Source organism: Pinus tabuliformis, chromosome 8, assembly GCF_031772625.1.
Source record: "Pinus tabuliformis cultivar Carrire ecotype Pingquan chromosome 8, CPIR1, whole genome shotgun sequence".
Taxonomy (NCBI): domain Eukaryota; kingdom Viridiplantae; phylum Streptophyta; class Pinopsida; order Pinales; family Pinaceae; genus Pinus; species Pinus tabuliformis.
This window is the reverse complement of record NC_142294.1, coordinates 570,307,340-570,331,810: the sequence shown is the minus strand read 5'-3', so window position 1 is coordinate 570,331,810 and position 24,471 is coordinate 570,307,340. Positions and strand designations below refer to the sequence as shown.

General features: G+C 39.3%; 1 protein-coding gene across 3 annotated transcripts in view; it reads left to right on the top strand.

Annotated features, from left to right (window-relative positions):
• LOC149236744 (calcium-transporting ATPase 10, plasma membrane-type-like) overlaps positions 1–22,935 on the top strand; it is a 36,639-nt gene extending 13,704 nt beyond the window's left edge. For 2 of the 3 annotated variants that reach the window (XM_089372485.1, XM_089372483.1), the window contains 3 exons: positions 6,565–6,736; positions 6,986–7,284; positions 22,050–22,597. In XM_089372485.1, coding sequence (XP_089228611.1) covers positions 6,565–6,736; positions 6,986–7,284; positions 22,050–22,358 — 780 coding nt within the window. In that variant the 3' untranslated portion in view covers positions 22,359–22,597. Of the gene's footprint in view, positions 1–6,564; positions 6,737–6,985; positions 7,285–22,049 lie in introns of all 3 variants that reach the window. The other variant, XM_089372486.1, reaches the window with a different exon arrangement.
• Positions 22,936–24,471: the final 1,536 nt, after the last annotated feature.

Genomic DNA, 24,471 nt, shown 5'->3' with positions numbered 1-24,471 from the left:
TGCTCAATATTGAAAATTCCATCGTGGCAATTTCTGAGAGCATACCTTCTAAAATATTACGCTCTGAAGGCAGCGGAAGAGAACTTTCTCCGTCCAAACCCTTCCACTGATATACAAAGTAAGCGTAGTTGCAGTGAAGCTCCTAAAGCCGGCATATATGATGCTTCCTAAAGCCAAATGCGCTCACGGAGCAGATCGAAACAACCCGGAAAGTGGCTGGGACCAAGATAGTCGCAGAAGCGAGAATTCTTCCAAGTTACAGTTAAATCTTGCGGTCGTTTACTTAATTTCTCGGGCAGATCATGGAAATGGAAACTAGAGATAAGCTCGAAAGTGGTTCTGAAAATCGCATGAAGCCCTGGTTACTGGCCCGTCGCTGCACTGTGCGTGACGCGTTCAAACGAAACTTGGGTTCCTTGCTGTTGAATATTGCCGACAATAGACAGACTCGACGGCAGTATGTCGCTTCCGGCGAAGAATTATCTGGTTCCCATCGATTTGATGGGTACTTTCTGTTTCGCCCTCAAGGCCTGTCGAGCTCCAGCGGAAAACAAACGCGACGCCCAAAAAAAACTGCGGCTCAGAAATTGTGACCCCCAATAACCAAAAAAAAATTTCAGACTCCTAGAGAGCAATTTCAAAATGAAGCACGAAATTTTTCAAACAATGAAAAATTATTTTGAAAAAAATACCCGAGGTCTGATACCATAATCAATGAATGAATTTACAATGAGCAATGAAGCTCAATAAATAATACAAAAGTATTTACAGAATCAGCAAGTTTCTACTAAGAAAATAGAAACAACAAGTTTCTAATAAGAAACTGCTAATAAGATCACAGACGATGTTATCTACATAAATGAGCATTAAACACTAAAATAACATTATTTTAATACTCATGTGTACCCATAATATTCAAAATCGGTTGGTGCGAACCTTAAACCAATCAAACTAGCTGGTTCATTAGGCAGAGGTACCTAACCGGTAGAAAAATTGATTTTAATGCGCGCTGGCTAGGGTTTTGGCACTAACCGTCCATAAACCGGTCGGTTTATGACAAAATCAGCCATTTTCCCATAAATTGGCTAGTTCCGTCATAAACCAATCGATTTATTGCGAGGTTGGCCGCAAACCACATGAAAGTCGTTTTAGTGTGTTCTGAAGTGTTTTTGAGGGAAACTAGGGGTTGTTTCCCTTCAAAAACGACCCCTCCAAGCCTTTAAAGGGATGTCTCCCGTCTCATTTGCCTCACACATCTCAACCATAACAACGCTGGCAATCAATGGTAATGTTAAAGTAAAAGTGATATTTCCTTTATCTTTCATTTTCATCCTGTTACTTAAATTTTTAACATTACCATGAAATGTCTCAGGACGTTTGAGAGTGGTTTCGACCTCATGAGATTTCATATGGAGAAACTAGATTTTTAGACATCACTCAAAATCCAACAAACTTAATGGTTTTCAGGATTTCAAGATTTAGGGGATTGTAATATTTCCAATTGATTCTATCATGTGTGAGGGTATGAGATTGGCATTGATCAAAAGCATGAAGCCCTTTAAGTACCTTGATGTTGGTGGCATTGATTGTTGAACTTCATTGATGTTGGTGGTATTGCTTGTTGAACTCCTTTACCATGGCCTTAACAAAAATGTACCCTTCACTCAAAGGAAAATAATTGGTTAGGCATGCTAAGCTAAGGAGAAATCATGGATACATGAGTTGTCCCAACCTTTGTTTTTCCACCCCTCTTTATTTGGCTTTTGCCTTTTCTTGATTTTCCTTTGTATTACTCCTCAGGGCTTTGGGAAATTAGAGCATGCAGTGAATGATATAAAGCAGTTATTACCCCTTTAAAGTGGGATAGTTCATCGCTCGCTAGGGGTTGGGACGTGCATGGGTTCCTTATTGATGTGGGGGCACTCATGGCCCCCCTAGGAAATAGGGTGATGGCCATGGTGAGGGGTAGAGCTCATGTTTGGCTTTTTCTCACGTGCTATATTGAATGTTCCGACCATCTTTTGCATTTTATAATATTCTTTTTTTCTGTTTCTTGCTTGTGGTCATGATATGCTTTTAACTTTCTTTTAGCTGCATCAACCTCTGAGGCGACATTTCCAGTCCTGACCCAACTATGTGGACAATGGAAGGGGGGGTGCTAGTGCCTTGTGGACCCAATGGTCATGTGGATCTAGAGAAAGAAAATGATGAAATAGCGCTTGTAATATGCGGAGGGGAGGGAAAAATGTGGAAGGGGAACATGGGACCACTTTACAAAAATCAGGATTTCTCAAGTAGTGCCTTTCCTAAAGCCATAGGTCAATAGGGGAGATCCCACGAGACAAGGATTGGGGATTAACCCCCCATTAAGGCGAGGGAACAAAACCATGGTCAAAACCCTTCCTTCTTCCAAGTCACGCAATAATCCATGCCCAAGATGTTAAGAAAAACAAGCATAAGCACCCAATTGCACAATGAAAAACATACCTTTTGGGTTGGATTGCCCACCTTCTAACATTTGCTCTCGATGGGCAAGGGGACATATGACTGATGCATGGAGTTGAGATTAAATGGCACAGTATATCGGCTACATTGGTGGCTCTCTAGGGCTGCTGGTTGCCGGCTGAAGAGATAACTAGGAGAAAAAGTTATCCTATGGGGTCACCCACTTTTGGTGTCTAACAATCCCATCACTCCCCCTCCTGATTAAAGAACCTACTCTCAGATGCCTCATAACAATAACATTAATGCAATGTTCAAAACAAATTTGAAGTGAATGGTACTCTGGCACCTCATGATTATGCATTCTTCTTTGAAGATTCTACTTGTATCATCTCTTATGTAACAAGTACTTTTGCAAGAAATAATGACACATTCTTTGCCAATGGTAGCTTCAGTGTGTGTTATGTAGATATGATCAATTTTAGACAGTTTTCAGATCCATAATTTGATTCAGATGAACCAACAGTCTTCCATATCAAGTGGCTAAATATAGTCTTTCTACAGTGATTTCAAATGATTCTCATCATGTTTACTCTGGAAAAACTGATTGCTCAATGTGACAAAGTTCACTATGTTAAACTATTATCAATGGAGGACTTATATATCTATTTTAGACAGTTTTCAGATCCATAATTTGATTCAGATGAACCAACAGTCTTCCATATCAAGTGGCTAAATATAGTCTTTCTACAGTGATTTCAAATGAGTCTCATCATGTTTAATCTGGAAAAAGTGATTGCTCATCGTGGAAACTATTATCAATGGAGGACTGATATATCTGGTTGCTGAAACTTCACCTTTTTTATCGCTTCCTTTTTCCAATTATTTTGTGAATTCAAGTGTAAATCTTCTACTGCTTTGTGAATTCAAGTGTAAATCTCCTTTCTTCAACTTTGAAGGCACATACTCACCTTCCAGTGAAGGATGAATTGACTCTCTGATTATGCAGTTCCTCATTTCCTCCTTTTCCTCATGTGCAGGGCTTGATTAATTTCCAACAACTCTAAATGCAGAAACTGAAGGGCTAGCAGAGTGCTCATTGTTTTCTGTTGATATGATCTTAAATGGTCAACCTGTAACAACCCTTCTTAATGTCTTCTGATAGTAAGGTGAAAGTTATGAAAATGATTCCTCATGAAGAGTCTTCCATAAGTTCATACAGATACTATCAAGGGAAATCTAAACAATTTCCTGGTGGGCTTCTACATGTTAATTTTCCCTAATACCAGATCTGAATAAATATTCCCAGCAATATTTGATACCTATAAATTATTTAACCCAGTAAATTAATTTTTTGAATTGTTGAATAAAAAATAGACTGGTATTTTAACAATAGGAATGCAGCAGAAGCACAAATAGAAAGTCAATTACACAGCAGAAATTTCAAACCCTCCAATTTACTCTTCACTTCTATTACTCAGAATAAATAAGGGCTCCTTGACAGTCAAAATGGCCGACAGAGAAATATGGAATTTATACAGAAATTGGAACCTGCCAACTTCATCCCCTCTGTGAAAAAGTCAGCCCCTTGTAAACCTGGCCGGCTGGAAAAATTCGGCCAACTGAAACCCCAATCTCCAACATGGCCTTCCTCTCTCCTTGTATGGCCTGTGCTGATGCACTCAGACGAACTCAGCTAGGCTGAGACTTGTATGGCACCCTGTGCCAATCCTCAAGGTGAATTTTGGCCAATGCAAATTGGCACTAAATAAGTTGGCCCTCCACAAGGTTTCCTCCGGATTTTCCTACTGCAATGTTTCCTTCTTCATAGCCTTGAGTCTCTCACTTTCCACTTGAGAAAATTGCACTCTCAATGTTCAATGCGACTTCCTGCTCTCCTAAGGCTTTGTTTTATAATTTCTCATTGAGCTACGTCCATAGCCCTAATTTCGCAAGGGATTGATGGCTAGGATTAAATCCTAAGCCTCCCTTGTGATCAACGTTAGAGATTAGATCTAATTCACTAAAGTGAATAGGTCACTATTCTTTAGAAAACCTGAGCCCAATAGGCAACATTAATTAATTAGCTAATGTGCTTTTCCTAAATTAAACTTTGGAAAGCATTATAATAGTCATTTACTTAATAAATTAAGGAAATGCCAAATACCTAGAGAGGATTTGGACAACTTCTGCATGCTTGACACTTAGCATATGCAGAAGCTCCTGTCCGATGATGATCTATAATTATCAACACTGCATTTCCTCAATGACCTAATGCACAACCAACTTACTGCATTTGCAAAATGACTTTCTCCTTCGTCGATCTATCTTTAATAATCACGAATCAACATTTATGCAACTCTTGACATCAAATAACATTGAAACATTTGCACATAATTGTTTGATTAAATTGATTCTTTCCGTCATATTGATATTTGACTCATACAATTTTCAGAGGACAGATTCATAAGTGTGCCAAACTTGTTATATGAATTACCCTTTGTTAGGCAATAGTTTTACATCAAGTAAGAGCATTTCTGACAATAAACATTTTAAATGCCTCAAGTAAGAGGACTCAGTTAGGTTGAATAAATGTGAGCTACAAAACTGACTTGACTCATGAAGCGATTTGTGACTTGTACAAATTTGTACAAGATGGAGCATCTAACAATCTTCCAACTCTTCGTTATTACATTGTGAAATTCTAGCTATCCTATTCACCCCCTGCCATGAGAGTGAGCCCACTGGCACTAGCAATTTTCTGTTAATGAATCTGACATTCACTTCAGATTGTCAGCAGTTTGGAGTAAGGGACAATTAATTAGCCCACAAACCATGAGATGTATCAACTCAAAGCTTCAATTTCCGTGTCTTCTACAATTCTTAATGCATCTTTTATCATGTTTTGCTGCTCATCTTATTCTTCCTTATTCGAATTCAGGTGGAGCAATATTCACATATGTGATGCCTGTATTTTGAATTGGTTTCATTTAATCTCTGCAAGGAGGTGCAATTTAAACTTGTTTAATATTTAGACAAAGTCTTCAATAGACTAGTCAGCACATCAACCAAAATGCTGAAACAAAATACATATTTCATCAATTCTTCCATGAAAATAAAATAACATTATACAAGACAATATTTAACTTAAATTCTGTCTTGATTACTAAAGGTGTTATGTTACATTTTGACAGTCTGGGGCTTTTTCCTTCCCTAATCACTTCCAGTTCTCACTTGAAGTAATTATTTTCCTTCCATCTCTACTATTCTTATTAAGTGATTGATGCCCAATGCTTATGTGCCTATTTCTGCTCTATTTTTATTATCTTCACACTTCCATTCTTTCAAGTTTCAGTTTGCACTGTTCAGTTGATGCCTATGTGTACTGCCTACTGTCCCAAACATTATCTTCAATCCAGCAGGTGGAGAATTTTTTGAATCGAAATTCTGGATAATACTTAGGTGCTTTTAGATCACATTTCTATAACTACACAATTTCTCTTGTAGATTGAAAATGTGAAAAACAACACTTGGAGTTGGGGATGTTCATAGTTCATCTCCTGTAAGTCCTATAATGTATTTATTATATCTTCCCTGAGATGTGAAGGTTTTCTGGAAGCAATAATGTCAATTAAGTACTTTCCCTCCTCCATGCCATCCATCTAAATTCATCTGATTTTCAAATACCTACCAGAGTCAGCTATAGTGAGCTTGAACGTACAATTCTTGAACAATGTTATTGTTTTGCATATTGTTGAAAGATCATTTGCTAGATAGTCTGAAGGGCTTACAAAGTAGTCCATATGCTTAATTTGTTGATTCTCAGATTTGGAAATGCCAAGATTATCAATGTCACTAAGTAGAACTAGCCAAAGCAATTACATTGGTATATGAAACATGTCCATGGCATTCAAGATCAAGGATGTTCCATGTACGATGTAACTATGCTTGCAGCTTGGTACACCCTATTCTTGGTGGAAATTGGGAACTTAATCTGAAACCTCAATAATATTTAGCTTTTACATTGCTGTTGCTCTGCAAATTCTATAGAATTTACCGTGTTAATTTCCTAATGTCATGTTCTTGTAGTCTTGTGTGTGTAATATACATGTTTAATCGCAGGTTGCGAAGGAGAGTGCCGATGTGGTGATTTTAGATGATAATTTTGCAACAATTGTAAATGTAGCAAGATGGGGGCGTTCAGTATATGTAAACATTCAAAAATTTGTGCAGTTCCAGCTGACAGTTAATGTGGTTGCTCTAGTTTTGAATTTTGTTTCAGCATGTATAACAGGTGAGATTATTTAGTATTGATTACTTTTTTATGCTACTGAAGCCAGTAGATCCATTTTGTAAATCTTAACGTGTTTGCAGGAATTTGTGATAATTTATGGTATGTTTTTTGCATGTTAAAGTGGATGCTTGACATTGCTTTTTCTTATGGGTAGTTCGATGTGTCTGCCAATAGGTGCTACTATCTATTTTGGTAGCTTTTGTTGAAAACTTTGATATCTTCACATCCATTTTTTGTGTTGAACTGCAGGAACTGCCCCCCTCACTGCAGTTCAGTTGCTTTGGGTCAATCTGATTATGGATACACTTGGTGCTTTGGCACTGGCAACAGAACCTCCAAATGATGAGTTGATGAAAAGATTACCTGTAGGAAGAACTCAAAGTTTTATCAGTAATTCTATGTGGAGGAACATAATTGGCCAAAGTGTCTATCAACTCATTGTATTAGCAATTTTGGAGATGGAAGGAATACGGCTTCTTCAGCTACATGGTTCTGATGCAGAATCAATTTTAAACACACTGATCTTTAATACATTTGTCTTCTGCCAGGTAATCTTTATCTATCGCTGTCTTGGAAGGTGAATATATTCTTTGACATTGTTTCTGACATACTAAGCATTTATTAAAGCCAACCCAATGTATTATGGAACCTGATGTCAGTGAAAAACTTGTTAAATAGATCATAGAGATACAGAATTTAACTCTTTTGGTGAAGTTTCTCTGAGTTGAGGAAAACATTCGAGCAGTTATTTGAGCTGTGACCCGATAATAAAAATAAATTCTTTTGAAGGCTAGAAATTAAGTAACCACTTCATTTGCTATTCAATTTTTTTTTGTAGCTTTTCCATGTAAATTAATTCCAGATCTGTCTTGCCTGGAGTGCCATAAATGAAACCAGCATTTGCTGGAATAAGTTGTGCCAGAAACTCACCAGTACACTGAAAGATTCATACTCCTATTGAAAGCTGAAGTTGCACTCATTAGTTTCTTTTCCATCCAGACATGGTTTCATTTTTCCTGGATTCAGAAACCTTGACGAATTTTGATCCCCAAGCTGGGATTATGTTCAGGAGGTTTTAAGCTATGGCCTTTGCTCCTTAAGTTTTTGGGGTGAGGGCAAGAATATAGCCAAATATCTATTGGGTGAGACCATTCTTATGGAATTTGTCATCATTAAGATGATATAATTTCTTTCCAGTGATGCATTTTTTTTGGTTAATGGTGGGAAATTAATTGCATGACTAAGTGATTTAAGTCACTAATGTTCTTGGCAAATACATCATCAATGCTATCTCTAACATAAATGATATAAATCTGCCAGAACTGGATGGCATAAAACTGCAGGAGATGAGGCCCCTAAGCTGGAAAGGGGCCTGGACATGTGAGGAACTCAAAAATTCAGTTGAAGAGAGCTCAAAAGATAGGCTCCCATACTGTTTTGAAAGGAACAACACATGCAGTTGGTCTTTGACAGATTTTGGAACACTAACCCACTGAATTTGATTCTCGATAAGGAATTGAATTCAAACATGGGAGAAGCAATTTAGCTAGAAATCAACGATGAAATCCATGCTAGATATGATGTGACCCATCGATTGTAAAAATTGGCACCAATACTAGTGAGTCAAAACTTCAATAGATATTAGTATGATCCTAACAGTGTGAATAAATGAGCTGAGGTCAAGCACGAAGATGAATTATTCAGTTAGGGAGCAAGGATGATAATCCACTTGACAATTGCAAGTAAATCCATGAATGAGGAAAGTGGAAACCGAGGTACTAAGCCTATAGAACAAACTCCTAGCAAAAATGTGTCATGATTGATAGGGATAGAACTGTAAGAAGAATGACATTGAGAAACACCTTCAACCAACACGAGGTAGGAAGATATCTGATGAATAATTGAGACATAGACTTAAGGGTCATTCCATGCTACCCACTGTTTTGCTGGGCACTCGGATAGTACATGGCATTCTGAGATGTAGCACAGCTATCAGTCATTCTACCTAGTACAGATTTTACTAACAAGAAGATCCTTGACCAAGGTGAAGGCATGTGGTGTGAAGAAAGTTTGCTATGGAAACTAAAATTGTGTCACTCTATGGTTGAAATTTGCATTATGGTTACGTTACTCGGTAGCAGGGGATTCTTCATTACAAGTTTTTTTAAGGCATGTTGGACTGTACAAAACATAGACAGTGTACTGATTTCATGTCCGTTGTTCCACTATGGTATTGGCAGCCTGTAGGGCACGTTGAATTCCAACCGATTGAGGATGGTAAGTTTGGAGAATTCACAATTTAAAGGCTGTAAGTGCAGTGTGTCTGGTCCTGTTTCAAGACAGCCTGCAGATTTAACACTGTTTCCAGTAGTGGAGTATATCTCCAGGAATCATGTAACAAAATTCAAGTAGCAAATGTGTCAACAGAAAGAACACTCCTGTACAATGTTTCTTTTCAGATTATAAATGAATTCTGGTTGAACCTGATTTCATGCCTAGATCATCCTTTGGCCAAGCAGCCAAAAGACTAGAAATAATCTCCAGTAAACATGTAACAGCAGTCAAGTAGCAAAATGTATCAGCAGAAAGAGCACTCCAGCAGAATGTGTTCTCTAGTTTAGAAAGAATACTAGTTGAACCTGATTTCATGCCTGGATCATCCTTGGGCCTAGCAGCCAAAAGACTAGAAACAATGGTCGCAGTGACCTTTCAGCATGTAACAAAGAATACTTTGAGCCTGTCTAAGGGAACACCTCACCTCTTATTGCTCACACTTTGGTTACAGTAAAAGGTAAGCTCAATATTGAAGGAAAAGGAATAATCAACCCTTGTATAGATACTGTATGCTCAGTCCTGTTCCTGGCAGCAGAATTACAAAGGGTGCATGATTTTGGAACATTTTTGTGGTTATGGTTATATATATTCCCAGCCTTCTTTCGTGTTTAATGGCTGACCTAAGACAAGATGCAGGAATGTTTGAGAAGACATATAGACTGAAGATTAAATTGATTTAAAATAGAGTTTTAAATCTGTGCCGACCTGTCCATATAACCAGAAGCAGTTTAACTTGAGACCATGAAGAGCGTGAAAGAAAAACATTTTGACCCACTTGTCCATATATAAAGGTGGGTTTGAGGTTTAGTTTACATGATGTGTACACACCTGCTAAACCTTTGGAGTCAGATAAGTCCCTTTGGGTCCCAATTATTTCCCTTTGGAGGGTTTTGATATGGCATAATCGTCCACATGTCAATGGGGTGTTGCTTGCTTGATTAATAGGTGTGACTGTACATCTGAAGAGCCTTTGGAGGCTAAGCATGTGGCTTCTTGGAGACCCAATGTTGGGGTGGGGATGGTTGAGTGATTATTTGGGAGGCCATGTGTCCACCTGCGAAAGGATGAAAGGCAAGTTGTTGGGCAGTTTTGAAGTATTTTTTACACACTTGTAGAGCAGGTTATACCCCTTTGGGGCTTATGGGTCCACTTTGGAGGGTTTGATGGCAGGTCTTGAAGACTTAGTGGAGATTCCTTGCACATTGAAGGACATTTGGAGGCTGGTTGCTGCACCAAAACCCCCTTATACCCCTTCATAAGGCCTTTGGAGGCTGGTTGCCACACCAGAACCTTCTTATAACCTATGTGACATGGTTTGGGTTCGAATTCGAGTTCGGAAACAATTAAGTTCGATTCGAATTCGAATTTTCCGATGAGGTTCGGCATTAAGTTCGACTATATATATATATATATATATATATGACATAAAATAATAAAAAATCAAAATCAATCAATAAAACTATATGAGTAGTAGTGAGCATCCACGAGCCACAAATCACGACCACTATTAACTTCACGCTCCGGGCGGCGGGGACAAGTAGTGTCTAGAAATTGAATTCAAGAAATTGCAGAGAATACAACACGCAGCGACAACATTGAGCACAATAGAGCGAGTACACTCAGACTGAAATTGGCTTGTGAAAATCAATCGACAACCATGGTAAATAAAGCCAAACTAGTGTCCACCGCGGGAAACTAATTGGTGGGAAGCGGAACAAGAGAAAACCATGTGTTGCCCATGGTTTTTCTAATAAACCTTAAAACAACTGACAAAAACTTTCCGAAATCTAACCTCACCCCCCAAAAAAAAAATATAAAATTGGGCTTCAGGTTCGTCTTTAGGTTCGCCTTCAGGTTCGAATTCATTGAGGTTCAAGGTTCGACTATCAGGTTCGCTAAACCTGAACGAATTTGAAATTTTTTTTTGGGTTCGCCGAATTTTGAACCTCAAGGTTCAAATTCAACGAACCCTGTGACATAGCGCTTATAACCCTTCATAAAGTATTTGGAGGTGAGTTGCTGCACCAAAAACTTCTTGTACTCTTTGCTAGTGCCTCTTTTCCTTATACATGTGGCATGAATGCCCCTATGTATTATTTTGGATCTTTTTAATTGTTGAAGAGGGACTTTTTCCTTTGAATTTTTTTTTTTTGGGTAGGTAAGCACCCACGGGGGATTTGAACCAGTGACCTATCGCAAGGAGTGCCATAACTGTGCACCCATTCGCTGTCAATCCAAAGCCCCATGGGCTTTTCCTTTGAAATTTTCACTCTATTGCAACAATTGGAAAATATTCTTCTAACTGAAATTATTATGTGCAATTTATTTGCTATTACGGCAAACAATGAATAAAATCACAACTGCAATTTTCAACAAAAATAAAATGCACCGCAGAAATAAAACTAGAACTGAAAAATGGAGTATGCACAATAAAATTGACACCATTGTCTTTGGACAAATGTCCTTGGAAAAACCCAATGTGGGAAAACCAGTGCAACAGATGAGGGTTTTATTATTATATGTAGCAGTGAAATATGAGTACAAAATATCTGGATGTCAAATTGGCAATCCTCAAGAAAATAATCTGGCCAAAAAATTAGTGAGACAATTTTCTCACCTGACACTAATCTTAGCTTTGAAATTGGCATAAAATGGCTGCTAAAACACCCCTACGTTAGCCTCTGCACATGCCAATTCGTACTGCCTCCGGAACTGCTTTGATGCTGTCGTTCTGCTAGAATCATCTTCTGAAAATAACTCGCTTGGCCTTATGGAATTTTTCCCGACCACCAACAATTGAATCACCCTCTCCTTCAACTAAATCAAACTCCCTCTAAAGCTGCCTGCACAGTCCTTACACAACCTCACTGAGCAATAACTCGACCTCTTGTTGTTGTCTCTCCGGAACTAGAAACTCCTTCGAAATCTCACTGCTGCTGCTTCTCAACCTCTGCTACTCGATCTTTGGCTTGAATTCCTTCCCTGGCTAAATCCTTTCTGTTTGGGAAATTCGATTTGCCTAGATCACCCACTCACTCTATGTATCTTCTCCATCCCCATCATCCCGCTCTTATAATCCCTTGTTGGTGAACCAACGGGCATGATCAAATCTCCATCAACGACTCGGATCATCTCAAGTTTAATCTGTGTGAGTTTCTAGAGCATTCTCGATCTTTCTCAATTAATTGTTGTTAATTAATCAATTTTCCTAAGTTATGCTTGGGCAATTTTTAATTATTGATTAATTAACTTAATTGAGTTGTCTTTAAGTGTTTTCTCCCGAAATCTTTTCTGGGTTTTGGAGATATTGTGTTTTTGAGCCTCTCTGACCAAAGTCGAGACTAGAACACCTATCTGATGCTACAAAAACTAACACTCCCTCATAGCAAGGAAGGTGTTCTACTATTTTTCTCCCGTAAAACCTTCCCTCATGTTGTTGATGTCTGACAACTATGACAACTTGTCACTACCCACCAAGCCACTTCCCATACTCTGATTCATTTGCCAACCCTGCAGCTGAACCCTACTGCATCTGTGTTGTTGTTGACACTGCATAGTACCACCCTGTACTGCTGCCAACTTTGCTCTGTGCTGCCTCTGATCTCATGCTGTTGTTGCAACAACTACTACAACTAAAAATCAAACTTTGAGTCAATTGTGTCCTTGGACTTGCTCTGCAAGTGTCTCTTGAGTCTCTGACTGCAACTAGCTGTGAAAATTTCTAAATCTAACAAACCAGAAATCCTACTGCAGTAAACTGATTTGCATTACCTACTTGTGCTCTTCTGTTTAATAAGTTATTTCCAGAATTATTCAGAAAATATTAATGCAAATACATTGTAGCCTACACCAATATACAAATCAAGTACTGAAAAAAAAAAAATGAGACAACCACACCAAGGAAACACTTATTTTTAGACTAAACGTCCCTGGAAAAACCCAATGTGGGAAGATCGATGCAATAGATATGAGGGTTTTATTATTAAGGATGTTTCTGAATACAACTAGCGTGCCAAATCCGGCTCACCCAACGGAGAATAAACCCAGCAGAAGTACCTCTATTTGGAGACAGATATTTTGGCGAATCCAACAACTGGATGAACAAACCCCACAGGTGATTGCACTGCCCCCAGTGTTGTGCAGCGATGGTTGCTCCCAGCTCTGCGCTAGAACTGCTTCACCTCCTCTAGGAGCCACGTCACCCTCCTAGTGAGCCTTCCTGGCTCGGAAATCAAGTTGCTAAACTGTTGCTCGATCTGCCTCATAGAAACCCCAACGCTGCCTCTAAGTGATTACGTTAGCTCCTCTAGCCTCTGCGTCACCTTTTTGGTGTTGTGCTGCCTCTCTGCTATGTATTCTTGGCCTTAGATTGAAGTCCCTTTGCCGAACTGCCCCTCTCTGTACTAGAAACTTACTCCGAAATTCTCATCAAACCACGCCCAAAATTTTGCATTAGCTCAAGTGTTGCTCTCTCTATGTGTATTCTCCAATTGACCCCAATCCTCCTTCAATACTTTTCTTGTTGAGAAATCAACGACTGTGATCTAATCTCTAATCAACGGCTAAGAGTAAATTAGACTTGATCCTCATCTCTTAGAAGCTTCTCACCCATATTTTTATTAATACCCATTGATATTTTAATTTTCCCAAGTTTAGAGTTAGGAATCCCATTAAAAATATTAATATTTTTAATAAAATACAATCCGGGTGGAATTTCATCAAACGATTTCAAGGTCTTAGAAATCTCATGTGTTCTAGCCCCTCCACAAAATTTCGGAGCTAGAGCACATCCGATGCTAACCAAAAATCAACACTCCCTCTTAGCGAGGAATGTGCTATAGGAATACTTCCTAGCAGAAGTTTCAAACTGATCCACGACCTCGGTCCTTTGCATTGCTGATGCTCAGCTTGCTGCCCCTCATCCACTACGTTGCTGCAATATGTACTGCTTCCCATGACACTGCAATTGTGACTGCTACATATGTATTGCAGCTCCCGCTCAATATGCTGCATCATGCTGCCCATAGCACTGCCACTGCTAACTGTTGCACTGCAACTCAGTTGCTGAGAAGTAAGCAACTGAAAAGTCACCCAAAAACTGACATGATGGTCAGTCTAGATACCCTGTGATGCTGAAGCTACCTCTGCTGCTAATCTGTGTTGACCCTTTGATGCTACTACGCTGTTGTTGTATTTGCTCTGTGCCTCGTGCACTGCTCAACACTCTACTGCGTTGCTTCTGACTTTCGCAGTCTAGCTTTGCCACTGTCGCTCCATCATCCCTCGCACCAACTGACTCCCGTATTCTGCTACTGTCATTAAGGGATCCCGTAGCCGTATGTGATGCGACTGCCATCTCTCCCAAATAGAAATGTCGAATTGGTTCTCTTCTCCCTCTTTTGCTGCTGTCCCAACAAAACTCGGATTTGGATTTCTTTGGCGATAGAAATCCTCTAAGGAACAAGTTCCCTCAGAATTTCGATTTCCTTCACGGAAATCCTTCTTCCTACCACTGTTGAACCACCCCTCTTTGATCTCTCTTTGTCGCTGCTCAGCACTGGATCTAGATTTCTTGGCAAGAAATCTTCTGAGGAATTGGTTCCCTCTACTTTGCTTCTGCCCCACTAGGTACTATTCTACACCAAAAGATTCAACACCCCACTAGCAACTCCAGATAAAATCTGCGCTGCCCTCTGCAGCAACAATGTCACCCAATCAGTCTGACGCAGGCTTTGCGTGAGCCTCCCTTGGTGACTGCGTCACCCCTCCTCTTTTGCGTTGTCTCTCAGGACAGTTGCCTTCGCACACAAATTTTCTTTTGTTCTTTCGTCGATGGCCTCAGTCCTCCTTGATCTGCAATTACTTTGATACCATGTGAAAATCTCTGAATCTAACAAAGCAGAAATTCTACTGCAGTAAATTGATTTGCATTACCTAGTTGTGTTCTTTAGTTTACAAGTTATTTTCAGAATTATTCAGAAAATATTAATGCAAATACACTGTAGCCTACAACAATATACAGATCAAAGACACACAACTTCCTCAGAAGACCGAGGAGTTTTCTTCTTCCCAAAAACTTTCTCTCTCTCAACAACTTTCTTCAGAAGGGAGTCAAAGGTAATATCTTTGAGGTTTCCATTTGCTTGCAATGACTCAAGATAATTTGAATAAGTGGGATAAAGTGCCTTGACAAAAGCTATAAAAAGAATGTCTAGTTGAACATCAATGGCTTTGATATCATGCATAATAGATCTTACTTCTGATGCTAAAGCAAGAGGATTATCATTTTTCAATTTAAGATTGAATAATTTAATCATCAACTCGACAAATTCAAGTTTAGAGTGTGAGTCATAGAGTTCCTTCAACTTCTTTAAGGCTTCAAAAGCACTTGAAAATGGTGAAATATGGCGACTCACCTCTTCATTTATAGATGCTGCAATCAAGGCATAGGCCTTGCTGTTCATGTTTTCCCAAATGATGAACTCCTTATCTGAGGTGGGCTTTGTAGGTTCATTATCTCCTCCTCGTATACAAACTCCTTTCCATAGCTCATTGAAAATGTGAGTGTGTTTTATCTTTTGCGACCATTTTGGATAGTTCTCTTTTCTAGAGAGAACTACTCCAACTATAGAGATTAATGAATGCATTAAAAAATGTATGTGCTGTAAAAAAACTACACTTTTGTTGGGAACAAATGCACTTCTAATAGTAATTTTGTAAAAAAAATTACAATTATGATATATATAGAGCAGAGGTATTATATGAGCGAGTATGAGGGAGGTTTATATGGGGGGAGGGTTATTTGAGGGAGTTATATTATTCAACGGCACAGTCAACGTTCATGCCATAACCAACAATGTTCAACGTTCACGCCATAACCAACAACATTCAGGCAACGATAATCAGGTGGTTTGGGTCATGTAAGGCCTTGTTATATGTGAAGTGGTATATAAATGAGGCTGTATAAACCGGGAGGTATTGGAGGGTGGTATTAGACCAGCGTGGTATGGAGGTCGAGTGGGAGGGCTGCATATGGCAGTGACAACATAGTGAGGAGGGGTGTAGTGGTATGACTCTCGCTTTGGGTGCGGGTGTATGACTGGGTGCTCACCGGGAGTGTTAGGTGTATTATGATATGTCGGCCAGGAACATGCCTAGGAGCATTAATGTAACAACGTTTGGGAGGGTGGAATGTGTAGACCGGGTAACCGCTGGAGCAAGCGTGGTATAGTCGGTATGGGGACTGGTGGTATGCGAGCAATGGAATATTTTTAAAATGCATATGACAATGTAATATGGGGCAAAGTTATCAAAGCAAAAGCAATGTAAAAAAACGAGAGTGGGAGTGGGAGTGGATTGATTTGCATCGTGACAGAGGGAGGAAGCTACCAAGCAGAACTGTATTAATACCGGATTTGTATTAACACCCGTAGATGATATGTGAAGCCACGACTGTCTAAAAAAAAGGAGTTGGCATACCATTCACCTTGATATATGGACGAGCTCCTTCAGCTTCAATGCACCAGCGTTTAATCCTTCACACCTTTCATGCAGAGATGTGCATGGAAGGACACATTTTCTGTCAAAGGAGAGGGGCAAAGGACAACCTGCAAAAAAATGGCGTAAGGGAGTTACAAGGGCAGAAAGGGATGCCAAAAATGGAGTTGGCTCTGATACCATGTCAGGCCAGGAGGTAACTCCTCGAATGAATTGTATTTCTTCATTAAGATTGCTCATGGATATATACAAGGAGGGAGAGACTCTTGCGCTTCACCTTCCAGTGTCTCTTCATTTTCCTATTCTCCATTATTTACTATTTACATTATTTACAAATATTCACCCAATCCCAATGACTAGGTGTCAACAAAGGGGATCATCATTCTTGTTTTTTTTTAAGATGAGGCAACCACCCTTGCCACACCAACATTGGCTTCTTTTTCCATTTCTTTCCTCCCAGCTAAAGACACTTGTGTACATGCTGCAACTCCACAACTTGGTAAGGCCAACATATGAGCTTTCACACGGTAATAAGTTCTCTTGAAATGATTATTGCAATAGTTGTATTTCCAAGCAACATTGCCTCCTCTCTTCAACTTGTTGCGGGACCCTTGCTCTCTTGTGACATACTTCCACAAGGGATATTTGTTTTCTTGAGCTTGCTGTCTTTCTAAATTCATTATGCCCTCAACATTTGAAGCTGTTGTTGCAGCCCCACTTCCAATAGAGGGAACACTTGTAGACCTTGATGAAATTGGAACAAGGGGAGCATTACCAATGGGGACATTCTTCCCCTTCCTTGTAGCCCTTGATTGAAACATGAATTCTGTAAAAAGATAAAGGAAAAATGCACAAACTTGTAAAATAAATGCACATGCAAATCGTTGTAGTAAAAATGCAAAAAAAATCGAAGCAAAATGCACTTACCTGTTGCTTGAATCACCTCCAAAATGCTCTTAAACCAATGTTGCATGAAACCGGGAACTGTCTCGTACGGATCCGCAGTTCGGAAATCTGGAACCGCAGATCAGGGTAACAAAGGCAGATCTTGAAATTCAAAATTGTGCTGGCCCAATTTGTGGTTCCGAATTTCCGAACCGCAGATCCCACAATGGATCAGGCACGGATCCAGAGGGAGACGAGTGGTTCTACAAGGTTCTAATTTTTTGTTTGACTTAATTTGGGTTGGGGCTTCTCAAACACTCCCAAGGTGCTCCCTTGATGCTCCTTAGAAGCTTCCTAGATGCTCCCCCAAGGTAATGCCAAATTCTTAAACTAAAAGTTACATTCTCCTTTATTTTATATTTTCATCATTTTAATTAAATTTTTAACATTACCATGAAATGACTCACGATGTTTGAGAGTGGTTCCAACCTCATTGGACTTAATACGGAGAAAATAGAATTTCATATCCAATTTAAAATTCAGCAGACTTAACAGTTTTCAGGAATTCAGGATCAATGGGATTGTGGCATTTCATTAGATTATATCATGTATTAGGGTATGTAATTGGCATTTAATCAAGAGCACCAAGCCCTATATGTACCATAGTGTTGGTGGTGTTAATTGTTGAACTCCTTTGTCATGCTCTTGGTAAAAAATTACCTTTCAATCTAGTCAAAATCATCAATCAATGATGTTAAGCTTTTTTTACAATATTTTAAGGCTTGGATTAGGTAGCTTGATCAAAATTGGGCAATGTCGACCTAGACAATCGAGGTAGAGGCTGAGGCTAGACAAGAGGAGAAGAATCTAGATTCTAGACGATTGATGCTTGAATAACTAATCATGAATGTACAATGGATGCCATATTTATCTTGATATATGTACAAATATGCATGTTTCCATATCTTCTACAACTAATTTGGTATTTTGGATTTTTTTAATATAAATGCATATATATATATATATATATATATATATATATTGTAGATGCTACGCTTCGCTTCCTAGATTTTTGTGAAATAACGCTTTCACGGATCGGCTTCCAAAAAAGCGTCCCCGCTTTCTGCAACAGTGTCCCAAACCCTTTGCTAGAAGCTCCCACACACTCACAGCAAAAGACACACTCAAGAATGAGTGCCAAATGAGCCCAGATCGAGCTTTATTGGCCATGTGATACGCTTTTTTAGGGGACACATGTCCGGAAATCGGGACATGCTGAGCACGTTCTTAGGATTCACGTGTCCATTGAATCCCACGATCTAGGACACGTCGGACATGCTCACAGGACGTGTCCTAATGAATCATGTCCGATTCGTGGGATTCAGGACACGAGAGGGGGTTTGGATGAATCCGGTTTCACATTTATGATGAAGGGCCATCACAAAAGGTAATTTTGATTTGATGTTTATTTTTTATTTTTGGACAATATCTAGATGGGCTGATACAGGGCTACCGAAAGAGAGTTGTGGATGTCACCTACAAGTAGTACTCATGTGGTGGGATGGAAGATCCAAAAGGAAACATGATGTGGAAAAGGTAGTTGTATGAAGAAAAACCATATATGGTCTAGTAGATCACTTTCCGATGAAAGGAAGGATGACATGATTAACATGGTTTGTGAAGGAAAGTGATGGATGGCCGATGCCCTACGATGAAGTCCAAGGCTCCATAATGTTGAAGATCAATTTCATGACATCGAAAGGAGGAGCCCCACAAGCAGCTGATAGTATAGTCTGGCAGATGGATCAATAGATGGAGTTCTCCCTAGTTGAGAGGGAGTGTTAAAATTGGCAACTAGGTCCAAACTCCATGTGGGTCATCTTATTTATGGCAGCTGATATTTTTCTTGGATCCCTCTCATCGAGAGGTGTAGGATTGATCTAAAGGTCATTTGATTCTGATAAGTATTCATGGAGTTATGAATTTATTTGTGTTATAAGACAATTCGTCAAGGTCGGCCAGCAACTAAATAACACCCAAATGTACTCAACGTTTTAGTATAAAAGAAGATGACTTGAGAGTCATTTTACACACACTTCTGTCTTGATTTCTCTCCACTCGCTTTGGGTTTTAGTGGAAGAGAAATCTAGGAGAGGAAGCCCTAGACGTTGGAGGAAAGGAGGCTGCCCTAGCCACAACCAAGAAGACAGTCCAGCGAAGCTATGGAAGGGATCTATACGTTGACCTAAAGGAGCCCTTACCTTTTTCATGGAAAAAGTTTAACGCAGCTATGGAGGAGGCCTTAAGAATCCCTAGACGCTGTCCTAAAGAAGCCCTAGATGCAGACCTAAAGAAGCTCTAGACGTTGTCCTAATTCTGCCCTAACTGCAGGTCTGCCCAGCCCTAACTGCAGGTCTGTTCAAGCCCTAGCCGCAGGTCTATTGAGGTGTCTTGGGTGCAAGAAAGGGCAGCGTATGACGCTATATGGAGAGGCCTAAACACAGGTCCTATGGTGCTGTTCTAGAGTGCCCTAGACACAGTCATGGGAAGGGTCATACGCTATCTCAAATGAGGCTATTCGTTTCAGCAAGGAGAGGCTTAAAGGAAGACTCTATACACTGTCCAATGAAGGCCTAAAGATCCCTAGCCGCAGTCAATAAGTGGAGAGCTAGCCGCAGTCCTTATGGGGTTGACTGTGGGATAACATTGAGGCTACAACAATGTGCTCTAACAAACAGAGTTGGAGGAGCATGACAATGTGTGAAGATAGGTAGGACTGTGATGGCCTAACCTAGAGGCTGCTCAGAATTCCTATGCAGCAAATAGAAAAGTTCAGGAAGGTACAATGATGGCATGGTACAGCAATACAATAATGGGACAGTAGCAAGAGCATGGTGCTGCATTGGGTAAGGTGCAGTAAGCACACAGCAGCAAGCACGGTGCTGCAAACACAAATGGGACAACAAGCAATCATAGGAGCAGCTATGACTAACAATAGGACAGCAGTATGGCAAACATGGAATGGCAATGTCACTAACAGTGGGACAGCAGTGCTAGTAGTGTGACAGCATGGTGCAGCAATGCCACATGGGACAGCAGTGGCAAGCATGGTGCAGCAATGGCATATGGGACAGCAAGTACATGGTGCAGCGAGGTGCAACAATGGTACTTGGGACAACAATGATACTTGGTGCAGCAAGTACATGGAGCAGCAATGGTTTATGGTACATGATGCAGTACAGTCATGATTGGTGAAGCATGATGAGATGCAACATAGTGATGATGGATGCAGCATGGTGCAGCACGGTAAGGTGCAGCATGATGATGAGGAGCAACACAACAATAGGTGCAGCATGGTGGAGTCACCTGGGAGAATTAGTTGAAGCAGCTTGTCTTCAACTGAGTTCAGCTACCTCATGTATCATCTACTTAGAGATGATCTATGCTCTTATTTAGATAAGTCAAAGTGTTGACTTCTGTTGTATATGTACTATCTCTCTCTCTCTGCTGAACTATTGAAGAACATATAAGAAGAATTGATCAAGGGTTTCCCCACATTGGGGTTTGTCCCTGGCTAGCGCCACATCTCGTGTCCTCTTGTCTTGGCTTGTCTTTTGCGATCTATGTTTATGTTCTATCTGCAATTTACTTTAATGCTGATGTGATTGCTGATCTGGAAAAGATATTGTGCTAATTGTGAAAATTGAAATAAATTGCTCGAAGCATAGAACATACTTAAAATTAACAGCTTGTGCCACCTTTTAAAATTAAAAATAATGTTTTTTCAGCCATTCGGCCATTTTTGGGCATAAAACTCTGTTTTTGTTCATTGGCTGGAAAATGAATCCCAATTCTACCCCAAACAAGAGGTACAGTAGGGTGACACTTCATTTCACGGCTCCTACATTTGGGATACTTTTCATTCTGGAAATGTTTGAAAATGCAGGGATGATGTAGATGTATTTCAGAACAAGATCTCATGCCATGCCTAGCTGTATGGTGACAATAAGTAAATATAAACAACTACTTACATCTTGAAAATGCAGCTATTTTAATATCTAACCATTTACTCTCCATATTTAGCCTATGGAGGAGAGATAACTGATCAATAATATGCAAATATTTCTTCCAAGTTCTAAGACTTGTATTATCATCTTATTTAGAAGCTTTCCCTATTTCTTTTGTTCTCAGAATTGTGACTGTTCTGTTTGCATTGTTATTGTTAAATTTATGTTTTAAATACTGTCAGATTCAGCAGACAAGTTAATTTCTAGGGGGTCTCAGCAAAGTCATTGAAATGTTTAAAATAATTTGTTCCCTTGATAATAGAGGCTATCTATACAAAGTTGTTGATATGTGTGAAATAATGGTTGTTCCTACGAGTCTGTTACAATCTTTTGTCTACCGATCTGGTCTTTTGCCTACTTTGCAAATGTATGAGGATTGGATAATGGTGGTGCTTTTGCTGCAGTGTCTTTTGGATATCCATATTTTTTGTATATTTACTGTTCCCTTATTTTATATGAATAAAATATATAGAAATTTCACCTAAAGTCATTTCCTTTAGATTGCTCTAATTGGTATTTATTTTGCACAGGTGTTCAATGAAATAAGCTCTAGAGATATAGAGAAGATAAATGTATTGCGTGGCACATTCAACAACTTGATCTTCATTGGAGTAATGTCATTCACTGTTGTATTCCAAGTAATAATGGTAGAATTTCTTGGTGATTTGGCAAGTACAGTTCCACTTAGTGGGAAACTTTGGTTGGTTAGTGTTCTGATAGGATTCTTTAGCATGCCTGTTGCGGCAGTCATAAAATGTATCCCTGTTTCACCTAAACAGCCGACAGATTACAAGGGATACAAACGACTTCCTGGTGGTCCTGATGAATCAGTAAACTGAGGTAGCATTCAGCAATAGTCAACTGAGTTAGCTTTCAGCACTGGTCATCTATTATGGAAATGTATATTGATTTGATATATTTTTATTCAATCCCTTTATTCCTTTTTTGTTGTTGCAATTTTGGAAGTTTATCCGTGGATTTTGCACAGGTGTTCAATGAAATAAGCTCTAGAGATAAAGAGAAGATACATGTATTGCGTAGCACATTCAACAACTTGATCTTCATTGGAGTAATGTCATTCACTATTGTATTCCAAGCAATAATGGTAGAATTTCTTGGCGATTTGGCAAGTACAGTTCCACGTAGTGGGAAACTTTGGTTGGTTAGTGTTCTGATAGGATTCTTTAGCATGCCTGTTGCGGCAGTGATAAAATGTATCCTTGTTTCACCTAAACAGCCGGCAGATTACAGGGGATACAAACGACTTCGTGGTGGTCCTGATGAATTAATAAACTGAGGTAGCATTCAGCAATAGTCAACTGAGTTAGCTTTCAGCACTGGTTATCTGTTATGGAAATGTACATTGATTTGATATATTTTTATTCAATCTCTTTATTCTTTTTGTTGTTGTTGCAATTTTGAAAGTTTATCCGTGGAGTTTGACCATATTGCTGTTTATAACACTTTGGCAATCATTGAATATAGTTTTGTTTAAATTTTTTGAGAACATGCATAAACAGAACTTATAAACAGAGCAGAACACATTGGATAGAAATACTAGTCATTGATGGCCATATTTCCAAGTTATCTCAATTGTTAAAATTAATGGAAAAATCATATCTACTGTGTTAAGATGTGTGTTTAATTGTGTAATGTGTATAGGAGGAAAGTTGAAGTTAGTACAATGTTGTTAATGTCTTGATTGTGTAGGTAAAAGTGTTTTTGTTAGCATTGTGCTAGGTTCTGAATAAATAGAACATGGGTGCTTAATAGACATGAAATTACATCTGAAATTTGAATTAGCCAAATAAACATGGTGCTAAGGTGTGGTTGTATCTTGTATGCTTATGGCCATGGTTTATAACCTAAGCAAATAAAAGGATCTTCACTTTAGAGTATGAAAACAGGGCTGAACAACAGATCCTAGAATAGCATCAGTGTGATCAAGTAGATCCATGGTTGTAGGGTCATTGTGTGACTGCACACCATGTTTCCGATTGAGACATGGTTAACTGCCAATAGAGAGATCTGATCTGGGTGGGCTACATATTATGGTTAAAGCACTGATCTGGAAGCTTCATCTTGATAACCAGTTGTATAGCCAAATGGCCGAGTGCTAGATCAAATAGATATCTTAATCCTGACTGGATCTGCGACAATACAATGCAGCAGCATATGAGTATTGGCTTCCTCAGTAGTGCCACTCATCAAACATTTTGTGTTCAAGAATTGGAATGTGAGGGAAACCCCCTCAAAACACAATTATTAGTGCAACCTTGGTAGGCCAAATGCATATATCATAAATTTGTTAGTCTGACCCACTGGATATCTGCAATGGAACGTCTCTTGTAACAAGACATCATTTATCTTGATTGTAAGTCCGTGACAAAGAGGGGAGATCTTGTGTTGGATTGTGCATGCTTCCAATGCTGAAATTTGCCTAGTTGAACATAAAATCATGTTGGTGGAGACAGTTACAAGGGCTCTCTAGGTCATGTATAAATGACATGCGTACATAGAAACCCAACTATAGCAATGGCTGTAAAGAAAGATATAGGTCACGGTGGTGGTTGATAAATGAGATTATGTTTGAAACTGGGGGAGGAATATGAGAGTAGGGGTGAGGGATTATGCATATTTTGGCCACAAATATAGACAAATGTTTGGATCTTTTTGACTAATTGGAGGATACACCAGATGACGTCCAAATCTTCTCAATTGTATGCTCAAAGAAAAATATTCCTAGTCTCGAGATTATTTATGGAGCAGGATCCAACTGCTTTTCACTATCCAAGTCTTTAGGTTCATCACATTCAATTGCAGACGTTTTGGCAAATCTAGGTTTATCATACTATCACATCTTGCAGGCTGATTCTTGTCAGGGAGTTAGTGAAGAAATTTCAACCCCGACTCTGGCTATCAGTTTTGCTTATCACTCCATGCATTTAGTTT